Here is a 22,377-nt window from a genome sequence, read left to right on the forward strand (position 1 = left end):
AAATTTGAATTGTTCAAAACTTTTTTCTTTGAGAATAAGAAACACTCACGCAGTTATAGATTGTTATAAACAAATAGTTAGAAGTTCTCTTTTGTGTAGTTCTTCTTTTCCTGATTTATTAGGTGCTTTAGGCTCTTGACTCTCCTTAATGTTTTGAGTTATTTCCACAGAGGTGAGATAACTTGGCATAGGCCCTTTAAAGTATAGGTGGTCAAGATTCCCTTGCTCTTTCAGAATAGCTCTTGGTACTCTCTCTCATTCCATGTGTTGTCTTATTGTTTGTTTTTGTTTTTTAACAACCAGCTTTGTTTTACATTGTTTGTTTGCTTGGAACCATGCAGAATGTGAAATACTTATTTCTCTCAATTTAAGCACCAGTTTTTCCTGGTTACACCAGATTAAGGCTCTACAACAACTTCCAATCAATTTACTACTTTGAATGTGACCAGCTCTAAATTAATAAAATTAATAAAAATAGCAAAAGCCAAAGTTCATTTTATAGAAAGATTTGTTATTCCAGATTGTGGAAACTTTTGTTATTGTTCTTGTGCTTGTTTAGCTTGAATTCTTTATAATTACACACATGCACAAAGTACATTAAAATAACATTATTAAGATTGTAAAGTCAAGCACTCAAAAGATAGGAAATGCCAGAATTAAGGTTGCTTGTGCAACCTATATTTATGGAATCATAGGACTGGAAGGGACCTTGAGAGGTCATCTAGTCCAGACCCCTGCACTCATGGCAGGACTAAGTATTATCTAGACCATCCCTGACAGGTGTTTGTCCAACCTGCTCTTAAAAATCTCCAGTGATGGAGATTTCATAAGCTCCCTAGGCAATTTATTCCAGTGCTTAACCAGCCTAACAGTTAGGAAGTTTTTCCTAATGTCCAGTCTAAATCTCTCTTGCTACAATTTAAGCCCATTGCTTCTTGTCCTATCCTCAGCGATTAAGAACAATTTTTCTCCCCCCTCCTTATAATAACCTTTTATGTACTTGAAAACTGTTATGTCCCCTGTCAGTCTTCTTTTTTCTAGACTAAACCCATTTTTTTTCAATCTTGGCTCATAGGTTATATTTTCTAGATCTTTAATCATTTTTGTTGTTCCTCTCTGGACTTTCTCCAATTTGTCCACATCTTTCCTGAAATGTGGTGCTCAGAACTGGACACAATACTCCTGTTGAGGCCTAATCAGCGCGGGGAAGAGCCCCCTTGTACGAATACATTACAATAGTTTGTGATCGTGTAATTAAAGACTATATTTCCCGTCCCCACAGAGACCCCTGCATCATTCAGTGCACAAGATGAGCAACGCTCAATTAATGAGCAGCTAGCTATTCATTATTTTGCTTTCTCCTCATTGTCTCCTCAGTGGTGTGGTCTTATGATTTATTTATTGCACACTATTCAAACCCTGCTCTGATGACAGAATTATTAATTTCCTGATGGACTTTTCTATGGTGCTCTTCACTATAGTATCAGAGTGTTTCACAAACATTAATTCATTTATTTTTCACAACACCTCTATGTGGTTAGTGCCTATTATCCCCATCTGTAAAATAGGGCTGAGACATAGAGATAAACATCAAACGTATCCACTAATTCAGGGTTCCCAATTTGAGACATCTATGATCTGATTTTTCAGAATACTTAGTATTACTTAGCACTGAATATGTTCAAAGCACAGCTCCCATTTCCTTAAGTTGCAGCTTTGAGTGCTCAGCTCTTTGGTGGAGGGAGAGAGAATCCAAGTTCTTCAGGCAGCATTCAACTTCCTTAAGTGTGAGACCATACTTTATCTTCCTGCAGTTCCCTGCCTCATTCACTACACACTTTCCAACTTCTGGTATATACGAGGCAGGGGTCTTACAGACAACAGTCATCTTTACTACACAAATCTGATTATCCACACAGCACCATCCACCCTGTCCACTGACTGAGGCAGAATTCCTGTGGGGGAAAATAGTATATGATCATGTAATTGAAAAATGTATCATATTTTATATGCACAAGGGGAGGCAAATTAAGGTTTCACAGGCACTTTAATTCTGGCATTTCCTAATTTTTGAGGGCTTGATTTAGTAACCTTTATGTTCTTTTAACATGGGGTGAAGGGATTGTGTGTAATTTCTTAGTTTTCATAAAAGCAAACTGAAAAAATAGAAGTGGCACCATATTGACATCCCAGTGGTTCATCAGCAGGTTGGAACCTTTAGATGTACCACACAGACCTCTGCCACTTGAGTTAACAAAGTAACTGATAGCAGTAGTAAGTTGTCCTCCCCTATGTGGACCAGCACTACCTGGGGATGAGACACTTTGCCAGTGGATTCACAGATATTTGCTGAGTGTGAAGAATAGCAAGACTCTAGAATCTTGGATTTCATTCCTGGAGGAATGAAGGAGGGAATGTCCTCTAGGGGTTACAGACCCTTTGGTCTGTTTCCCCTAAGCTTAACCCCTTCTGTCCCATCCCCTCCAACTTGTTCCAGTCCTGTCTCTTTTCTACCCCAGCTCCTTGTTCTGGTCTCCTCCTCACGCTTTTTTCATCCCAGTTCTGATTGTCTTGCCCAGCAAGTCTCCCACTGGATACTCTGCATCTGAGTCCCAGTCTCTCCACCCACGTTCCCAGGCTTATTGCCAAGTCCAGCTCAGCTCCCACGCAGCTCTCAGGCTCCTGATCCAGTTTCAGCCCCCCCTTCCCTCCCTTATCCCCTCTGCACACACATCCCCTAGCTGCTTGTCCAGGGCAGCCTAGTTCCTCATCAGATCTGTTCTCCATCTTCCTGTTCTCCCACACCGTACTGGTTCCCAGTCATAGAATCATAGAATCATAGAATATCAGGGTTGGAAGGGACCCCAGAAGGTCATCTAGTCCAACCCCCTGCTCGAAGCAGGACCAATTCCCAGTTAAATCATCCCAGCCAGGGCTTTGTCAAGCCTGACCTTAAAAACCTCTAAGGAAGGAGATTCTACCACCTCCCTAGGTAACGCATTCCAGTGTTTCACCACCCTCTTAGTGAAAAAGTTTTTCCTAATATCCAATCTAAACCTCCCCCATTGCAACTTGAGACCATTACTCCTCGTTCTGTCATCTGCTACCATTGAGAACAGTCTAGAGCCATCCTCTTTGGAACCCCCTTTCAGGTAGTTGAAAGCAGCTATCAAATCCCCCCTCATTCTTCTCTTCTGCAGACTAAACAATCCCAGCTCCCTCAGCCTCTCCTCATAAGTCATGTGCTCTAGACCCCTAATCATTTTTGTTGCCCTTCGCTGGACTCTCTCCAATTTATCCACATCCTTCTTGTAGTGTGGGGCCCAAAACTGGACACAGTACTCCAGATGAGGCCTCACCAGTGTCGAATAGAGGGGAACGATCACATCCCTCGATCTGCTCGCTATGCCCCTACTTATACATCCCAAAATGCCATTGGCCTTCTTGGCAACAAGGGCACACTGTTGACTCATATCCAGCTTCTCGTCCACTGTCACCCCTAGGTCCTTTTCCGCAGAACTGCTGCCTAGCCATTCGGTCCCTAGTCTGTAGCGGTGCATTGGATTCTTCCATCCTAAGTGCAGGACCCTGCACTTATCCTTATTGAACCTCATCAGATTTCTTTTGGCCCAATCCTCCAATTTGTCTAGGTCCTTCTGTATCCTATCCCTCCCCTCCAGCGTATCTACCACTCCTCCCAGTTTAGTATCATCTGCAAATTTGCTGAGAGTGCAATCCACACCATCCTCCAGATCATTTATGAAGATATTGAACAAAACCGGCCCCAGGACCGACCCCTGGGGCACTCCACTTGACACCGACTGCCAACTAGACATGGAGCCATTTATCACTACCCGTTGAGCCCGACAATCTAGCCAGCTTTCTACCCACCTTATAGTGCATTCATCCAGCCCATACTTCTTTAACTTGCTGACAAGAATACTGTGGGAGACCGTGTCAAAAGCTTTGCTAAAGTCAAGAAACAATACATCCACTGCTTTCCCTTCATCCACAGAACCAGTAATCTCATCATAAAAGGCGATTAGATTAGTCAGGCATGACCTTCCCTTGGTGAATCCATGCTGACTGTTCCTGATCACTTTCCTCTCATGTAAGTCCTAATCTTGCCCAATCAATTCCAGGCTCTCCAGCTCCCTTTTTCAATCTCAGTATGCCATTTATCTCCCTGGCTCCAATTCCCAGTCTCCATGCCTAAAAAGTCCCATCTTATCTCCACTCCACCGCACCCCACATTGTCTGGCTCTTGTCCTCTCTGCGTTCAAGCCAGGTACCTTCCTCTTCAATGCTGTGGGTGGGGGTGAGAGGTGTCCTTGAGACACAGGAGAGAATCTCCCTGCTCTCCATTCCAGTGCATGGCATGCAGAAGCCAGAGCTACAATTTCAAGGGAAGTCTTGCTGAACCCTTGCATCCCGGGGCTTGAGTATACTGAGTTGCTCTGTGGGGAAGAGCACATTTGCAGTCTGGTCACGCGTAGCTGGAGCATGGTCAATGCAGATGGATTGGTTGAAGGTTTTAGCTCTGAAGCGCTAACAAATCTGTACTTAGCATGTGCAAACTGACAGTTTTCAAAGGCTTGTAACTTGGCCAAATTCAGATGAATTTTTAGAGGAACAGCAAAAGGCACATCCCTGACACAAATGCCATTCCCTACCATATTTTAAGTCCCTGCTGCGAAACATGGGGGACTCTAGAGCTTCTCAGTGAAAAAGTTGTGTTTTTTTAACATTGCAAAAAGTACTTTTTCCCTAAGCTCATTCTAAGAAACAGCTGAGCCATTTTGTCTGAAACTTTCCCAAAAAGTTCAGCCTGAGCTGACATCCAGTATGGAAAATTTCAGTCAAAACAGTTAGTTTGGCAAAGTTATATGTAATTGAAACAGGGTCTTACAATGTGTAGTGTTGGACAATTTTATCAGTAGTGCAGCCAGCTTTGCCTATAATACACAAACATTCTCAGTTGTTTTGCCCACTCAAGTTCCCCTTCCTCCCCCCTTTTTTTTTAAAGGAGCATCTCATGTGGAATACTTTGCCTATTATTGTGTTACATCCTGTGTGGCCGTGCAGCACTCCATCAAGTGCCGGGCAGGGGCGCACATCCTCAGCGACAGAGGGAGGAAGCGGGGCAGGACTGAAGAACAGCGGCAGGGGCTGCTGTGGAGTGGGGGGTGGCCGGGGCCGGGCAGCTGGAGGGGAACCGGGCAGTGCCAGCCACCCTGGCTGATGGGGAGGGAGCAGCGGTGGCGCACCTCTCCCTGCAGCAGGTAGGCTCAGTACCAGGCAGGCACCCATCCCCGCCCTGCCCCAGTACTTGCAGGGCCGTTGCACAGCACCCTGCCCTCTGATTTTTGCATAACACCCTCCCCATCCTGCTCCCCTGGGCAGTGCTGCATTGCCAGGATGGGGATGATCTTCTCTCCTGCTCTCCCCACCCCTCGCTCGGAAGGAACCAACAAGAGCAGAGGCTTGGTGTTGTGAATGGCTGCAAAGTGGCTGGGAGTTCAGGGCGGTAACCAAGGGCCCGGGAGACAAGCAGCTGAGCTGCCTGGGCCGTGCTTAGTGCAGCTGCAACCCCAAGTGAGTAGCACCAGCAACTTCTGGTTCTGTTTCAACACACCGGGCAAGGGTGTGATTGGCACACGAGGAAATCCGCACTGGGAAACCTGGGCTCAGGAATATTGGGGCTGGGGAGAGAAGGGGCAACTTCTCTGGGCACAAAGGCATGGGTCTGAATCTGGGCTACCGATGATGTATGCACTCTGCAGAAGTGGAGGGAGGGCGCTGAAATACCTAGGGATGATTTTTTTAAAGCAAAATTTTAATTACACTTCAACTCTGGACACTGCATTGTTCCTTCAGCCCCCTTCCTTCCTTTTTTGTTGTTGTTGAAAAGCTCATGCAATTCCTTAGCGAGACATCCAAGTTGTTATCAGTCCTTTTAAAAAAAATGTTGCTATAAATCAATCAGTCCACTCTATCAGGAGTTTGGCTGCAACATAGTGTAAAAAAGAAATGATTAATCAACTGTTGTGTCTCCAAAAAAACAGCAGTTATTTTCTGTGTAGATTTTAGATGCACAAGTCTGTGCTTTTTTAAAATCACGTAATTAGGGGGTTTTTAAAAAAAAAAAAAAAAAGATGAAGAATTAAAAGGAAAAAAAAAACTGAAGATGCCCCAGTTGCAAGTTTTTACTTGGAAACTAATTAAAGGCTACCTGTAGATAATCTTCAAGAGTCTAGATAAAAGAAATCCAAAGAAAGTGATCTCTTATGAATTTTTGCAGGGAAAGCCTGATCTTTGTGGGTACGTACGTTGTTTGATTTTGAATCTTTAAACTTTGCGGAAAACGCTTCCTAAATAAAGGGATTTGTTATTAATCTATTTTGGTCCTTCATTGTATGCTAACTCCTGTTGCAAAAACTCCCATGAATTTTGAGGTGCCGAATAAGTTGGCAAATGCTGACCATCAGTTCAATGTGTAGAAATAGCAACCCACTGAGGTAATGTAACAATCAATACTGCATTTCTGTAAGATCCATGTAGTTTCACAATCCACTGTGTTAGAATCAGGTAACTTTCTCCTTTTGAATATAAATGTACTATGTATTTTTTAATATGAGGAGAACACTTTAACGGTGTATGTTCTGCTGTTAGTACTGGAGTAATTTCCTTTCAAATATATGCTCTCTGTGTGTAACTCACTTTAAAGAACAGGTTTCAGAGTAGTAGCTGTGTTAGTCTGTATCAGCAAAAAAAAAAAAACACTGAGTACTTGTGGCGCCTTAAGTACTCAGTGTTTTTTTTTTTTTTTTTTTCACTTTAAAGAAGTGATTCAAATTTTCAGATTTTATGCTTTTCTAGCAGGTTTCGGCTATGAAGCTTGTACATAAAGATTTGGATTTTGTTTGCAGATTTCATGTTAATAAAATACTGTGTACCAATACTTCACTGCACAATTATACTCCAGATATTTTGTTTTCAAACTGACAGAGTGAACATTTGATGTTGCCAAACAGCAGGTGGACTGAATTTTTAAATGTGTTGAACTTGAAGGTGACACTCCAGGTTTAAATATGCTGCTGATTGTATATTTTTGAAAGTATTCAACTCTTCTAGGGCCAAATTCTGCCATTGTTAGTTAACCAAAACTCCCATGGGCTTTCTGCTTAAGTGAGGAGCCCAAACTTTGGCCCTTGTTTAAATTGCTACCTTACCATTAATGAAAAATACAGTTGGGTTAAACTATACTATATAATATGTGAGGGTGATTTATATCTAGGTTTTTTGTTTCTACTGGTGGCGCACATCCACATATTACCTTGATATTGGTGCACATAAAATTCATTCCGCACATGGATGGAAAAAATTAGAGGGAACATTGGTTACATCCAGCTCACTCTATGGCATTTAGTATCATAGGGACACAGTTTTGTAAGTGCTTGCTTTTTATGAGACATTCCATTGACTTTAGTGATGTATGTAGGTTTGGACCTTTAGTTAAGGACTGCTTTACGCAGCTGATGCACAGAGAATATTGCATGTTGCAGCTACTTTAGGTGTAACTAAAGCATACCTTGAAAACGGTTTTAAACTTTGTAATATAAATTCAACAAGCAAGAAAAAAATGTAAGACACCATGTCTGTTGGTGCAACACCATGAGGGAGCAGTGCTGTACAGAGGGAGCAAATAGTACTCCTTTTATCCTAGATCTGCTGCTCTCCACAAAGCTAGTAGAGCTCTGATCCCACTAGTAGCCCAGCCCAGGCAAAGTGGTTATACCTTATCAAAGGGGATGAGACTTTGGAGAGGGGAGATAAGCCAAGACTAGAGTTGGGATTCATGTGGTTTTGTTTTGCCTCGCTGAAAAGCAGGAGTTGTACATTATTATCTTCAAAAGACCATACTACCATCAGCTTGTTTATTATGCTGATCTTTTTTCCTAAGAAAATACACTGTTAACTCCATTTTAAGTGGTAAATATGCAACAGTAACTTAAGAGGCGGGAGACTCTTGTAGTGGTTGGTTTTTTAAACTGTGTATCCATATGTCAGGGAATTCAAAGCTTTGGTTACACTTCAGAGTACTCCAGACACTTGAGAAGGTGGAAACAAAACTCTGCCCTTACTCCTGTAAGCCATGACGCTAGCTTTGACTACAGTAGCTTTCAGTGTCTCTGTTTTTTCTACCTTGCTTGCGACGAACTGTAAACTTTCTACAAATCAAATGTAGTCGTTAAAGCTATGTAGTCATAAAAACCTATATTTGTGTTTTTCTTTAGTGTAAAGGAGGAGGTGTTTTGGAGAAATTATTTCTACCGGGTCTCCCTAATTAAACAGTCTGCACAGCTCACTGCACTGGCTGCTCAACAACAAGTTGTAGGAAAGGAGGAGAACAATGGCAGGAAAGAGGATATACAGCTGACAGGTACAGAAAGTATTTGTTTTGAATAAGCAGCACACTATGAACAATCCACTCTGTCACATTTCTTAGAATCTATATGCATCAGATGACGTATACGTTTTTTAGTTTGCAACTTGTACCATATACAGGAGGCTTCTTGAAAAAGTGTTGTTTCAAAAACAGATCCCTCTTAAGATAAACTTAGAGGGTTTGGGGTTTTTTTATCTACTGATTCACTGTAAATATTGCCCTCTTTTCTATGTATAATTAAAGAGAGGCTGTTTTCATCAAAAGAGTGCTGAAGTTGATTCAGGTATAGATACATCGTTAAAATGTACTCAGTTTATTTAAAAAAAAAAAAAGTTAGTGTGAGGTATTACTACACATTCCACCTAATTCTTCTGTTAAATTTGTTGTTTTATAAACACAGTAATCTTGGCTGTAACAATTAAAGGTTTTTTTTTAAATCAGATAAGTGGGTTTTTTTAAGTTGGCAGTATCCCTTTAATAGCTTTTTTCAGGAAATACTTTTGTATTTTAGTTTTTGTTTGTTTTCAGATTATTTGATTAAGATGTTTAATTTCTCTTCAGCTTTGTTTTTGAGGGAAAAAAATCTGTTTTGAATGTTGCGTTCAGTTTAGCTAAACTTCTAATATAGGTGCTGATTTTTCTATATATGATATGTATCCTTTAAAAAAGATACCCTTGACCCCACCTTCTTCTCCAACTACTGTCTCATCATCTCCCATTCACCTCTAAATTACCTGAGTGCACTACCTACAACTATTGCCTGAAGTTCAACGCCTCCATCTCCAACCTTGAATCCCCTCTAATCTGTTTTCCACCCTCTTCACTTTGCTGAAACTGCTCTCACCAAGGTCTCTGCCCCCTCTTGGCCAGTTCTCAGGATCTATACACCATACTCATCCTCCTTAACCTCTTAACCTACTTTTTAAAATCATTTATGATGATTTCCTCCTTGAAACTTCATCCTCTTTTGGCTTTCACAGTTCTGTTCTTCTCTCAGATGTATGACCACTTCTTCAGTGTCTCTTTCAGTGGGTCCTTCTCTTCTCTTCCACTTTTCATGGTGGTCCTGAGAGATCTGCCCTTGACTTCCTCCTCTTGTCCATCCACGCTCACTCTCAGTGCGATCTCATCTTCTCAAATGGATTCAACTGTCTTCTCTGCCAATGACTCATAAATCTGCCTCTCCAATACAAACCTGTCTCCCTCCATCCAGTTCTGTATCTCTGCATGAGTCTGAATGTCTTGTCATCAACTTAAATTTAGCATGGCCAAAACCGTGTACCACATTCCTCCCTACTTCCTTTTTTCTCCATTACTAACAACATCATGATCTACCCAGTTAATAATACTAGTAAACTGGGTGGTATTACTGACTCTCCCCTCCATCTAGCCCTATACATCCAGGCCATGACCAGATCTTAGGGCCTCTTCATCTCCCATCTTCACTCCTTTCAGGTGCATTCAGATGCAGTTACTAAGATCATCTTCCTGGTTGATCTCTTTGAACGTGTCCCTCCACTAACTCCATCACCGCCACATCAAATGATTCTTGTCTTTATCTTTTAACACCCTTTATGTGTAAGCGCCCCCCTGCTTACCTGCTCTTACCTCTTATCACATCACTTCTCCATTTCACCAAGAAGACTAACCTCAGTTATCTGTTTCTCTCACAAAAACCGTTGTGAGTTCTTCCACAGTACCTTTTATGCATGGCATATGCCCTTGAACTACTCTGTGAAGCTACAGTATTCCTTTATATCCCTCTTCAAGTCTCCCTCCTGCCATCATGCCTGTGAGAAACTGCCAACTGATAACAGCTGGGAAGATAGTCTGGTAGACACTTCCCATATTTTGTTGATTTTTTTTTTTCAGGTTATTTTATTTTTAAGACATCTCAAACATCTAGCTACGTACCTTGCTGGCCTCTGTAAATATGCACTCTTTCTATTGTTTCCCTTGTCCTCTGTTTCCTTTTCCTTCTGACTGTTCATTACATTCACCTGTTACAATTTGTCTTAAATTATATTATGAACTCTTTGGAAGCAGAGACAGTCTTCTGTTTTGTGTGTTTTTATATTGCCTACCACTGTAGATGCTACTATAATCCTGCTACTGACTTTTTAAACTTGTACATAGTATAAAGTTTGGATTTTTAAAAAGTTTCCCTGGTTCAGCAAAATGTATTCTCTGGTTATTGGGTTCCACTTTTCTTGTTACTACTAAAAGTCTAATTTAATTTTTGTTTCTATATCCTGCTGCTTCATAAAGCTAGCTTCAGCAAATGAGGAGTCACTGCTAATGTTATGGCTAATTAACTGGGAACTGAAATGAAATAAATTCTGACATTTAACAAATTTACACAGTGTCTTAGATCATAAGCTCTTTGGTGGAGTGTCTGGGTCATTTATTTGTTCATTCAGTGCTTAACACACTTGACTGGAGACTCAAAGTATCCAATAGAAATAGTAATTTAAAATTACTGATTTAAAATCTTGATCTTCTGTATCAGTGTAAAATTTTGTTCTGTAAGGAACCCTCACTCCTAAATTTGCACTGCAACTTCTCATGACATTGTTGCAGGAGTTCTGCCCACTTTCTAGGTCTAGGCTTTTACACTTGCTCAATTTGAAAGAGAATCCTTAATTCGCAAGGCTATAGGAGACAGGGTACTCTGCAACTTGCTGAAATCTAAAAAGACTTCTGCAAACAAAATAACACCACAAGTGGGAGGGGTCGGGAGGAATATCCCATTACCTTTCAGCAAAGTGGAGAGGGCCATCTTCTGCTCTGTCTCCCATGTGCTGGAGTTCTTCTAGCTAAGGTTTAAATAAAGGGGCTCCTCAATGGCCTTTCAGTGGTCAGGCAACACTCTGGAGAACATTAGGTATTCCACAGAGGGTTTTCTGGTTGGATCCCAATCCTAGTAACCAGGTTTCTCAGTATGGCTAAGAATATTGCTGCTAGACCACAGCTTGTTGGAATATAAATTTGAGTTTTCAGAGTCTGCTTTTCCCATTTCGATTTTCAATTAAGTTGACCTTTTCTGAGGCTATTTCCGCACTAGGAGGCTGAAATAACTAGTAGCACTTTCTTGTAAATCGCCCTTCCTGATATTTCACAGGTAAAAGTTTCTGCACAAAGTCAACTCTCATTTTTATAGAGATCACTGCATCGCCTCTCATTTTGTCCCCATCTGTTCTCTCTCTCCTTAGGACCTGCTGTGGCTCAAAACCACTTCTATTTTATTTGTCCAGAACCCAGGATTTTCTCAGATTAAATTTTGCTCATAACAAAGAAGCTGTTTACCTGAATTAATAGAGCCTTATGTCGCACAATGGTTGGGTATCCTTGCCTTTTAAGCATGAGGGCCCCCTACCTTAGAGACTAGGTCATTTCATGGGCTAAAAGTGTCTCCCTCTGTGGTGGTGGCGTGCTAGGCAATAACTGGGTTGCAGGGGCCAGTCTACATCTTTACTTGACATTACCAAACTGATATGATTGGATGCAACTTGGAATGCAAAATACTAAGGGCTATGATCCAAAATGTTTTTCCCTTCCCAATCGTTCTGTTTCAGTAAGCCTGTCCGAGGTTGACCTGGAGTTCTAGCATAGCCTAGATTCCAGACTGCTAAAATCCTCTCAGAAAGGGAGATTTTGGATCTTACCTTCTAATTGACTTTGTGAGGAAGATCACAAGCCTGGAAGCCTCACCCAGATACTGATCTATTTAGTTGACTTATTTATTGGTAGGGAGTTTTTTCAGTTTGATTTAGCCAATGTTTCCTTAGGCCTGGTCTACAGTAAGCTGTTATTTCGGAATTAGCCGAGTTACCTCGAAATAAAACTGGTTCCGTCCACACGACCAAACCAGTTTCTTCGATTTAAAGGGCTCTTTACTCCGATTTCTGTACCCCACCTCGGCAAGTGGAGTAGCGCTAAAATCGAGATTGCAGTTTCAGGTTACAGGTACTGTGGATGCAATTCGACGATATTGGCCTCCGGGAGCTACCCCAGAATGCTCCCTTGTGACCGCTCTGGACAACACTCTGAACTCCGATGCACTAGCCAGGTAGGCAGTAAAAGCCCTGGGAACTTTTGAATTTCCTGTTTGGTCACCATCAGCACAGGCGACCATCAGCACAGTCCACCATCACAGGCGACCATGCAAAGTCCACCATCATAGGTGACCACGCAGCCCCAGATTCACGGACGAGCTCCAGCATGATCCGAACGGGAGGTACTGGATCTCATTGCATGTTGGGGAGACGAATCTGTTATGGCAGAACTATGTTCCAAAAAAAGGAACGCAAATACGTATGCTAAAGTCTCCAGGGCCATGACGGAAAGAGGCTACTCAAGGGACACAGAACAGTGTCGTACAAAAATCAAGGAGCTTGGGCAAGCGTACCAAAAAGCCAGGGAGGTGAACAGGCGCTCTAGGTCACAGCCCCATACATAGCCCCATACACAGCCCCATACAGCTTCTACCGGGAGCTGCATGCAATTTTGGGGGGTGATGACACTACTACCCCACCACTGTCCGTGGACACCTACAAGGGGGGAGTAGCACGGAGCGAGGAGGATGAGTTTTTGGAGGATGAAGAGGAGGAGGAGGACGACAGTGCACAGGCGGCAAGTGGGGAATCTGTTTTCCCCCCTAGCCAGGAACTATCCTTAATGCTGAAGTCAATAGCCTCCCCCTACTCCCAAAGCATGCTCCCGGACCATGACTCTGGAGAAGGCACTTCTGGTGAGTGAGAGCTTGATCAGAGCCATGCAGTGGGGGGGGTGGGGGGAAACCCAGCCACGCTTGGCTGTTCGTGTTTAGTTTAAAGGGCTCATCCCTGCTCAGAGCCTCATCGGAGCCCCACGGTGTGTGTGGTGGGAGGATGGGGTGTTGTGTGAAGTGATCATCCCAGAGAGCCCACAGGCTGCTTCCGAGCTGAATTCTTTGCCTGGCCGCTGCCTGCAAGCTGAATTCTGTTGCCTGGCCGCATGTGATGTCTTACTCACACCAAAGTGGCAGGCACTTCAGTATAAGAGGCAAAATGAGACCTTGTACAGAAAGAACATGTGCTGTGTACTGTGAATTGCCTGTTTCACTGAGAAACAGTGTCCCCTTTGTTCTCTAAAATGTATCTTTTAAAATACTACCCTTCCTTTTTCTCCTCCTGCAGCAGGTGAAAATGTTTCAACATGGCCCCTGTCTACCAGAGGCTGGTCCAGATTAGAAGGCGGAAAAAACAAACTCGGGACTACATGTTTGCCGAGCTCGTGCAGTCCTCCCGCACTGATAGGGCCCAGTTGAATGTGTGGAGGCAAACAATTGTGGAGTCGCGTAAAGCGTCACATGAATACGAAGAGAGGAGGGACGCATGCGATGCTGTGGTCAAGCTATGGGGCAGCAAACTGACATGCTTCACTGTGTGGTGGATCTAATGCAGGAAAGGCAGCAAGACCACAGACTGCCGCTGCAACCCCTGAATAACTGCCCTCTCTCCTCCCCAAGTTCCATAGCCTCCTCACCCAGACGCCCAAGAACACGGCAGGTAGGCTACGGGGACCCACACAGTCAATCCCAGAGGATTGCACAAGCAGCAGAAAGCTGGCATATCCCAAATTTTGATTTGGTTTCTGGACTTGTCCTTCCCCCCCTCCCACCCCCCATCTACCTTCTGATTTCTCTCAGTGTTTTGTGCAACAAATAATAAAGAATGGTTTCTAAACAATTGTGACTTTATTTCCTTTAATATATATATAGGGGGCGGGTAACTTTAAGAGAAACAAACACAACTCTCACACCGCTCCCTGGCCAGTCGTGAAACTGGCTTTCAAAGCTTCTCTGATGTGCAGCGCGCCCCGCTGCGCTCTTCTAATCGCCCTGTTGTCTGGCTGTGCGAAACTGGCCACCAGGCGAGTTGCCTCAACCTCTCACCCTGCCATAAACGTCTCCCCCTTACTCTCACAGATATTGTTGAGCACACAACAAGCAGCAATTACAATTGGAATATTGGTTGTGCTGAGATCTAACTGAAGCAGTAAACTGCGCCAGCGCGCTTTCAAACGTCCAAATGCACATTCTACCACCATTCTGCACGTGCTAAGCCTATAGTTGAACTGCTCCTTACTACTGTCCAGGGTGCCTGTGTATGGCTTCATGAGCCAGGGCATTAAGGGATAGGCTGGGTCCCCAAGGATAACTATAGGCATTTCAACATCCCCAACAGTAATTTTCTGGTCTGGGAAGTAAGTTCCTTCCTGAAGATGCAAGCATCGTGCACCTTTCCCAGCCATCCCACGCTGATGTCGGTGAAACGTCCCTTGTGATCCACCAGTGCTTGCAGCACCATGGAAAAGTACCCCTTGCGGTTTATGTACTGGCCGCCCCAGTGTTTCGGGGCCAAGATAGGGATATGTGTTCCGTCTATCTCCCCGCCGCAGTTAGGGAACCCCAGCGCATTAAAGCCATCCACAATGGTCTGCACATTTCCCAAAGTCACTACCCTTGATAGCAGCTGGTCAATGATTGCATTGGCTACTTGCAGCACAGCAGCCCCCACAGTAGATTTCCCCACTCCAAACTGATTCCCAACTGACAGGTAGCTGTCGAGCATTGCAAGCTTCCACAGGGCTATGGCCACTCGCTTCTCAACTGTGAGGGCTGCTCTCGTTTTGGTGTCTTTGTGCTTCAGGGCAGGGGACAGCAAGTCACAAAGTTCCATGAAAGTGGCCCTACGCATACGAAAGTTTCTCAGCCACTGGGAATCATCCCATACCCGCAACACTATGCGGTCCCACCAGTCTGTGCGTGTTTCCCGGGCCCAGAATCGGCGTTCCACAGCATGAACCTGGCCCAACAGCACCATGATCTCCCAATTGCCACATGCTGTGCCGTCTGTGTCCATGTCCTCATCGCTATAGTAATTGCGCTGTCATCGCTTCCTCACCCGGTTTTGCAGGTACCGCACATACTGCTGGATAATGCGCGAGGTATTTACAATGGTCAAAACTGCAGCGGAGATCTGATCGGGCTCCATGGCTACGGCGCCTGCACAGGTAATCCTGGAAAAAGGGCGCGAAATGTAGGAGAGCAGAGTGGCAGCAGAAGCTGTGCTGTTTGGTTCACGGTAGCCGAACAAAGGCTGAAAATGGTTGTCTTCTGTGGCTTTCACGGAGGAGGGAGCCCAGGACAGACAACATGGAGAAGCTTGGAAGCATGGCAATAGCGGGAGAGCAGAGTTGGAAGCGGAAGCTGTGCTGCTCAGTTCACGATGGCCGAGCAGAGTTGAGTTGGAGAGGTGGATTCATAGTAACAGGAGAGCAGCTGTGCACTGTCTGCTGAAAGCAGTATGGCGTCTGCACACCAAGAAGGTGCGAAACGATTGTCTGCCATAGCTTTCTGACGACACACACCCAGAAACACCCGCAAGAATGTTTTTGCCCCATCATGCACTGGGAGCTTAATCCAGAATTCCAGTGGGCAGCGGGAACTGTGGGATAGCTACCCACAGTGCACCGCTCCGACATTCGATGCTCGCCTTGGTACTGTGGACGCAATCTGCTGAATTCACGCTCTTTAGTGGGGACATAGAAGACCGAATGTATAAAATAGCTTCCGAAAATTCGAATAGAATAATTTTGAAATAATTTCGTACTGTAGACGTACCCTTAGTCTGAAATAATAAGCGTACAACTGCTTACAGGATTTTATCTTAAATTTAATTTTAAAAATAGAATCAATGTAGAAAAAAACATTCTCTGGTGAATTCATTCTTATTTTGTAAATATTTCACCTATAACTCAACCTTTAAATATAATGTATCTCCTTTAATAGAAAATTTCCTTGCATAGTTAATACTTACATAGTTTAAATTAGTTCTGGAGATATTTAAGAATAATAAAATATATCAAATTTCTGTTTTTTTCTCTTCCTAGAAACAGTACGGCCCAAAACACCACCGGTTGGAATCAAATCTCAGCTAAAACCTCAAGAGGTAACAGTGGTTGTATACTACATCTGAAGTTCAGTGTATGAAATTTACATTTAATGCATGATCACACAAACTGTGAGTTTGAGGTTTTTTGTTATATTTAGAGATGGCAGGTTTGCTTCATAATAAAATATTTATCTGTACAATATTGATATTTCTGGAGACTTCTGCTAAGATTTAACATTGTCATTATGACACTGAAAACAATTTTGCTTGCCACTGCAGAAATCATAAAGAGAGCTAAAGACATTATTCTTAATCTTGGATTGCAATATTGGTGCCAGGAAACTCTTTCAGACAGAGTTGGAGCCATAAATTTACTAAGCAGTAATAACATTTAATACACCATGAGTAACACTTATTTTAAATATAGATTGGTGGTTTTGCCGATATTGTCATATATCTTAATACTAGTAAAACTTACTTTACAACTGAATATCCAAAAAGTTCAGTGTTCAACATCTAATTCTGCAGTCCAGCTACAGCTTTTTCTTTATGGCAGTACAGAACATTAGAGAAATGAGACCAATGAATTCTGTTCTGTTAACTAAAACCATGGGAGAGGTTTCCAGAGATCAATCCTACTGTAACTCTCATCCTCTTATGGACAGTGTTTAATTTTTTAACTGCCTCCACAATTAATATAAACATTCTTATTACGATTAAATTACTCTAATCTTTTCACTGTTTTTGGAGATTACTAAACTGAATTACAATTCTTAGTAGAAAAATAAAAAAACATAACATGGAAATTAGTCCCTTCTTCAAAATGTATATCAAATGGTTTTTTTCTGTACAGGAAGATATGGTAATTGACAAAATAGAAGTTCACATAGAGTAATGATTGTCAAGTGTGTTTTCCTTTTCGAATGATCAAAATTTATTTTATTCAAGGACGAGGAAGAGATTTCTACTAGTCCAGGTGTATCAGAATTTGTTAGTGATGCTTTTGATGAATGTAACCTGAATCAGGAAGACCTAAGGAAGGAAATGGAACAATTGGTGCTTGACAAAAAGGAAAAGGAGACCTCCATAGTAGAAGGTAAAACAAAAATTAAAGCTAATAAAGTAAATAGCTTTTTATACATTTGACTACATTCATTCTCGGCAATTTAAAAAAAACTGTAGATGTTTACTGAATTTCAAAAGATGGTAGTAAGGGTTTGCTAGACTTGGAATAACAGAATAATTTGACTGAGCCTTGTAAAATTCTACTCTTACTAAGCATGTAACTTTTTGACAACCAAGTCAAAAAATCATCATGTCATCATAGAAGATTACATGTTTTGCTTGACTATTTCTGGAATGCCTCACTGCAGAAAGGACTAATCACTATTCAAGCAGTCTCTTGCATGGACTACTAGTAACAAAAAAAAAAAAATGTTCTGAAGAAACAATCAACTTTACAAGAAGTTCTGCTATGAAAAAATGACTGAAAATGACAGGGATTCTCATTTTTTCTTAATTCCCATCTCACATACTTGATTGTAAGTAAAAGGTTTTTTGTGTAACTGCAGTCCTTGCAAACTCAGTGTGGGATCTGAAAGTCAAGCTGCATTTTCCTTATTGTACATCATCATCAACAGTAAAGATTTTACAATCCAGATTATGGTTTCAGTGATACCTGTACCTTAAATGGAGTTACATAAATTTAACAAATCAGAAATTACTAAATAATTTTGAAGATGATGAACAAGAAGAAATAGAATTCAATTGTCTTAGCATGGCTCTGTCAAGTTAACAGAAGTAAAAAGCAGAAAGTTTAGTCTTAGTATATGTGACTGAATATACCACAATAAAATAATCTGACATTTTTTACATAATCACTTTTTAGAGTAGAATTGTAGTCCAAATGTTCAGATGCTGTGAATATTAGTCTGAAATCAGTTATTTTCAAGATGTTGCAACCCCAAATTTAATAGTTTGTAGGTTTAACTTTAAAATTACACTCATATGCATTTTCCTGAATTGATTGACATTCTTGCTGAGTGGTTTTAATAAAGCTGTCAATATATAGTGTATTTAGCAGAAATGCTAACTTACAATACTGGATGAGACTATGGAATTACCTCCTATGATATCCAGACTCCAGCTTTGGCCAATACCTAATCCTTCAAATGCCAGCCTCTACCCCAGCCACCTTCTCATTACTGACCTCATTAATTTGAAGGAAGGGTGGCAACACAGGAATGCCTTCTGACTCCTCTTTTGCCCTGAAGTATGCAAGTTCATTATTTTTATCCCTTATTATATTAGCTTGCCTAGCTACGTATCTTAGTGGAAATAAAATTGTCCATCCCTCCTTCAATTACCCATAGTATTGGATTTTTATCTTTGAAACCAATGAATTCCACAAGCTGGTAACACTTGATAATGGATCATCATTAACTATAAGGTAGCATTTTTCATGTAGCATAGCTCTTTTTATTTCTTTTTCTGTAAGAAAAGGTGGGGAGGGGTTGACAGCAGAGAGAGAGACTTGAATTCACACTGTTTATAGTTTGAAAAATCAGCTTGTCTTTGGTTACAGGTAGACATTTTGGGTTACACTGAGGTGGAAAAAACATCAAATATAATAAATATTTGTCCGTTGTTATTACATCAATACTTTATAATAATATAGTCTGGGGGCACCCCTCTGTATATTAGTTTTTCATCCACAGTTGTTCCAAAGATTCTTGAAATTCTTGAGCTTCCAGAACTCTGGAATGCAAGACAGGTAGCCTCAATGAAAATAATCTAGTTATACATAAACAACATTCTGTACCGTCAAAGTAGGTATTACATATCATTTATCTTCCTTGTAGAAGAGACTGCTGATTGGGAGAAGGAATTACAGCAAGAGCTTCAAGAGTATGAAGTGGTGACAGAATCAGAAAAACGTGATGATAACTGGGACAAGGAAATAGAGGAAATGCTGCAGGAAGAAAATTAACCATTTTCCTGAAATCACTGCAACCCATAAACAATTTCTGAAAACTGACATGAATATCTGCTTTCATACTTGCTTCCAAAATATCTTCAAGAGACACTAACTTAGAATCATTAAAATTCCATATAGGGATGGTACAGCCAGCCTTGCTGTTCTTTGTATGAACAGTTTATGAACGTGATCACTCTTCTTAAAATATGATTGCAGGTGATATGTAATAATCAAAAGTGATAACATTGTCATATGAAATTACTGGTATTTTATTTTAATATGTTTAGTTTGTACTCTTTCTTTAAAGGGCCAAGAAGTGCTACTAGGATGTAGTAGAATACTTGTAAATCTAAGAAAATCTGAAGTTTTAGTCTACAGTCTTCTATGGTGAGGTAAAAGTGGGATGTTGTGACTAACTTTATGCATGCAAGTAACTGCATTTCATCATGTTTGCTTTTTAATCTCTGTATGATATTTATCTGTGTACCATTTATTAAGTTACTTGTAACCATTAGCTTTCCTTTATACTTTACTTCCTAAGAGCATATGGCGCCAAAGAATTTACAGGAAATCTTATGAGAATAATTTCCTGATACCAGTTTGTTTTTTAAAAACATTTACTAATTCAGACTCTAAAAGAAGCACCAATTTATACTGATGGGGTACAAGTCACTTAACATTTAAATGGTTAAATAATAAGAAGATAATTCTTACTTGCCTTGATCTAACATGTTGTTTCTTTAAACCATCGTGTTACAGTATCTCCTTTCCCCACAGACAGAAATGGTTTGATAGTCTTTTGTCTTCAATGGATAACTAAATTTCATGTCACTGAGAGAATTGCAAAGACTTTAAAAGAGAAGAACTTAATTCTGTTTTCTGGATGAGAACAAATTAAATATTTGTACAGTACTTATTCACTTTTTCTTTATTTTAAGTGCTGAACTTAAATATGTAGACAAGTGTCTTGATTTGGACAACTTTATTGAATACTGTAGATATTTATAAAATTTACTTTTTTTTTAGCGTGACTATTGGAATATGACTGATCATGGTTGGACTTCAAACCTTCTGCAGATTTCCAAAATGTACTTTACTTTCTTGCTGGTTACATTTAATGATTAGGACCCCCTGAAAGAAGTTTCTTTTTAAGAACTGAGGTTCCAGATTCTTTCCTATTGCTAGGCACTTGTGTGTCAATTATGGTTTTTCTCTTAAACCCAGTATCCTGTTTACATAAATAAGAAAATAATATTCAATTTTGTTGCCTACTTTGAAAGTAACTGTTGTACACGGTGTCTTGTCTTTTGAAATGTGGTATTATGCTGCCTTTTCTTAAACATTCATGCCACGGGTAACTCCAGAATTCTCCGATAGCTTACATTTTGTCATTAAGTTTTAAATTTTTAAGTCGAGTAGGGTGTGAGATTTGATTCATGGAGCCCTTCCCAAACGGAAGACTGAGACTAGAATATCACACCACTAGTAATGGGGACCTGGCCTGGGGTCATCCTGTTAAGATTCTGCTGCTGCTATCAGAATGCTGGACTCAGACTCACGTTATTTTTCAGTTGATAGCATTGCTTTCCCAGGTGATCCTGCAGATTATAGAGAAGACCTGATGACCCATGTTTTCCTGTCCTGCAGTTATGAAAATCTGACTCTCAGCGGCTCTCCCGAAGATATTTCTGTTAATGGGAGGTAAGTTGACAGTGGAAATCTAGATTTGCAGAATGAGAAATGGAGAGCTTTTTGTGGTCCAGATAGAGGGTGGAGTAGATCTGACCTTGGGTTTGCAAGGTGGTAAATAGTAGATGCAGAGTGAAATCCAGATTGAGGGAAATCAGAAAATGCAGGTGGCAGACTAGACTTAAAGAAGAAGTAGAGGGACTTGGATGGAAGATGACCAAAATTTCATGGGGCATGAACAGTACCTTTTTTAAAAATTGTTTTAATTCTACTGTCAGAGTTCTAATGTTTTCTTTATATTTACATAATACAGTTAACATAATTTCATTACATTTAATATTCTTATCTATGAAGGTAAAAACTGTCACATGGCCTTTCAGAGCTGTACAAAAATAGGTGAACCATGCTGATACATGGGAATATAACAACTAAAATGCCATCAAAAAGCTTGCATTTTCATAGATTCCAACCTAAAAAGTTGTATAAAAGGAGAAATGTGATTGCAAAATGTAAACTTCAAGGCTCTGTTCCTTCAAACATGTATGTGAGTTGAAGAGGGTGAAATTTTTTCAGCAAAATTTTCAGGGCTGGGTAACTATTCATGAATTTTGATTGAATTCAGCAAATCATTTTGGCTGGAAAAAAACTGAAAAAAGTTTTGGGAATATAACTAAAATATTAATTATTTGCTCAGCTCTACATCTGAGTAAGTAGTCTGACTGATTTCAGTCGGGTTATGCACATCCATAAATGTTTTCAGCCTGGGGCCTAAGTTTCTAAATTACTAACAACTTAGATAAAAGTTATTTCAAAAAATAAGGAAGACAGTGACCTCTTAAATACAAAGAACCGCATTAACATAACTCGCTAGAGGAAAACACTTTTCTAGAAGGGTATATTACAAATCTAACATGAAAACTGAGTTGAACCCAGAAATATAGTATGTACTGAATGCACTCACTAACCAGGCTGTAACATGAACAGGCCCCAGTATATTCCAAAATCCTGGAATCCACTCCTTGCTCTGCAGAATTGTTCCAGAATCTAATCATTCATTTTTAAATTGTTTCTAGTCCTTGTGTGTTCACATTTTCAAGGGGTTTTTTTTGCAAAGCATAAATTGGTATAGTGTTTTTGTCCTAATATTAACTCAGAGGTGTGAACTGCCCATTCATCTCAATGGGATGTTACCTCTGTGTCCTAAAAACAATTTAAATATCAGCATTAATTATATGCTGATTATTTTAGCAGAACAACCAGCTAATGGGGGAAAAAAATTATCTGCCTCCCATTTCCTGTGTAGATTGCTCCTTGCAGGATTGGAG

At 40.9% G+C, this 22,377-nt stretch overlaps 1 protein-coding gene across 1 annotated transcript in view; it reads left to right on the forward strand.

Annotated features, from left to right (window-relative positions):
• SYAP1 (synapse associated protein 1) overlaps positions 1-20,612 on the forward strand; it is a 36,723-nt gene extending 16,111 nt beyond the window's left edge. Inside the window, exons 6-9 of the mRNA XM_074967436.1 lie at positions 8,298-8,443; positions 16,385-16,443; positions 17,335-17,482; positions 19,248-20,612. Of these exons, the coding sequence (XP_074823537.1) occupies positions 8,298-8,443; positions 16,385-16,443; positions 17,335-17,482; positions 19,248-19,375 (481 nt within the window). The 3' untranslated portion in view covers positions 19,376-20,612. The remainder of the gene's footprint in view (positions 1-8,297; positions 8,444-16,384; positions 16,444-17,334; positions 17,483-19,247) is intronic.
• The last annotated feature ends 1,765 nt before the right edge of the window (positions 20,613-22,377 follow it).

Source organism: Natator depressus, chromosome 1, assembly GCF_965152275.1.
Source record: "Natator depressus isolate rNatDep1 chromosome 1, rNatDep2.hap1, whole genome shotgun sequence".
Classification (NCBI taxonomy): Eukaryota; Metazoa; Chordata; order Testudines; family Cheloniidae; genus Natator; species Natator depressus.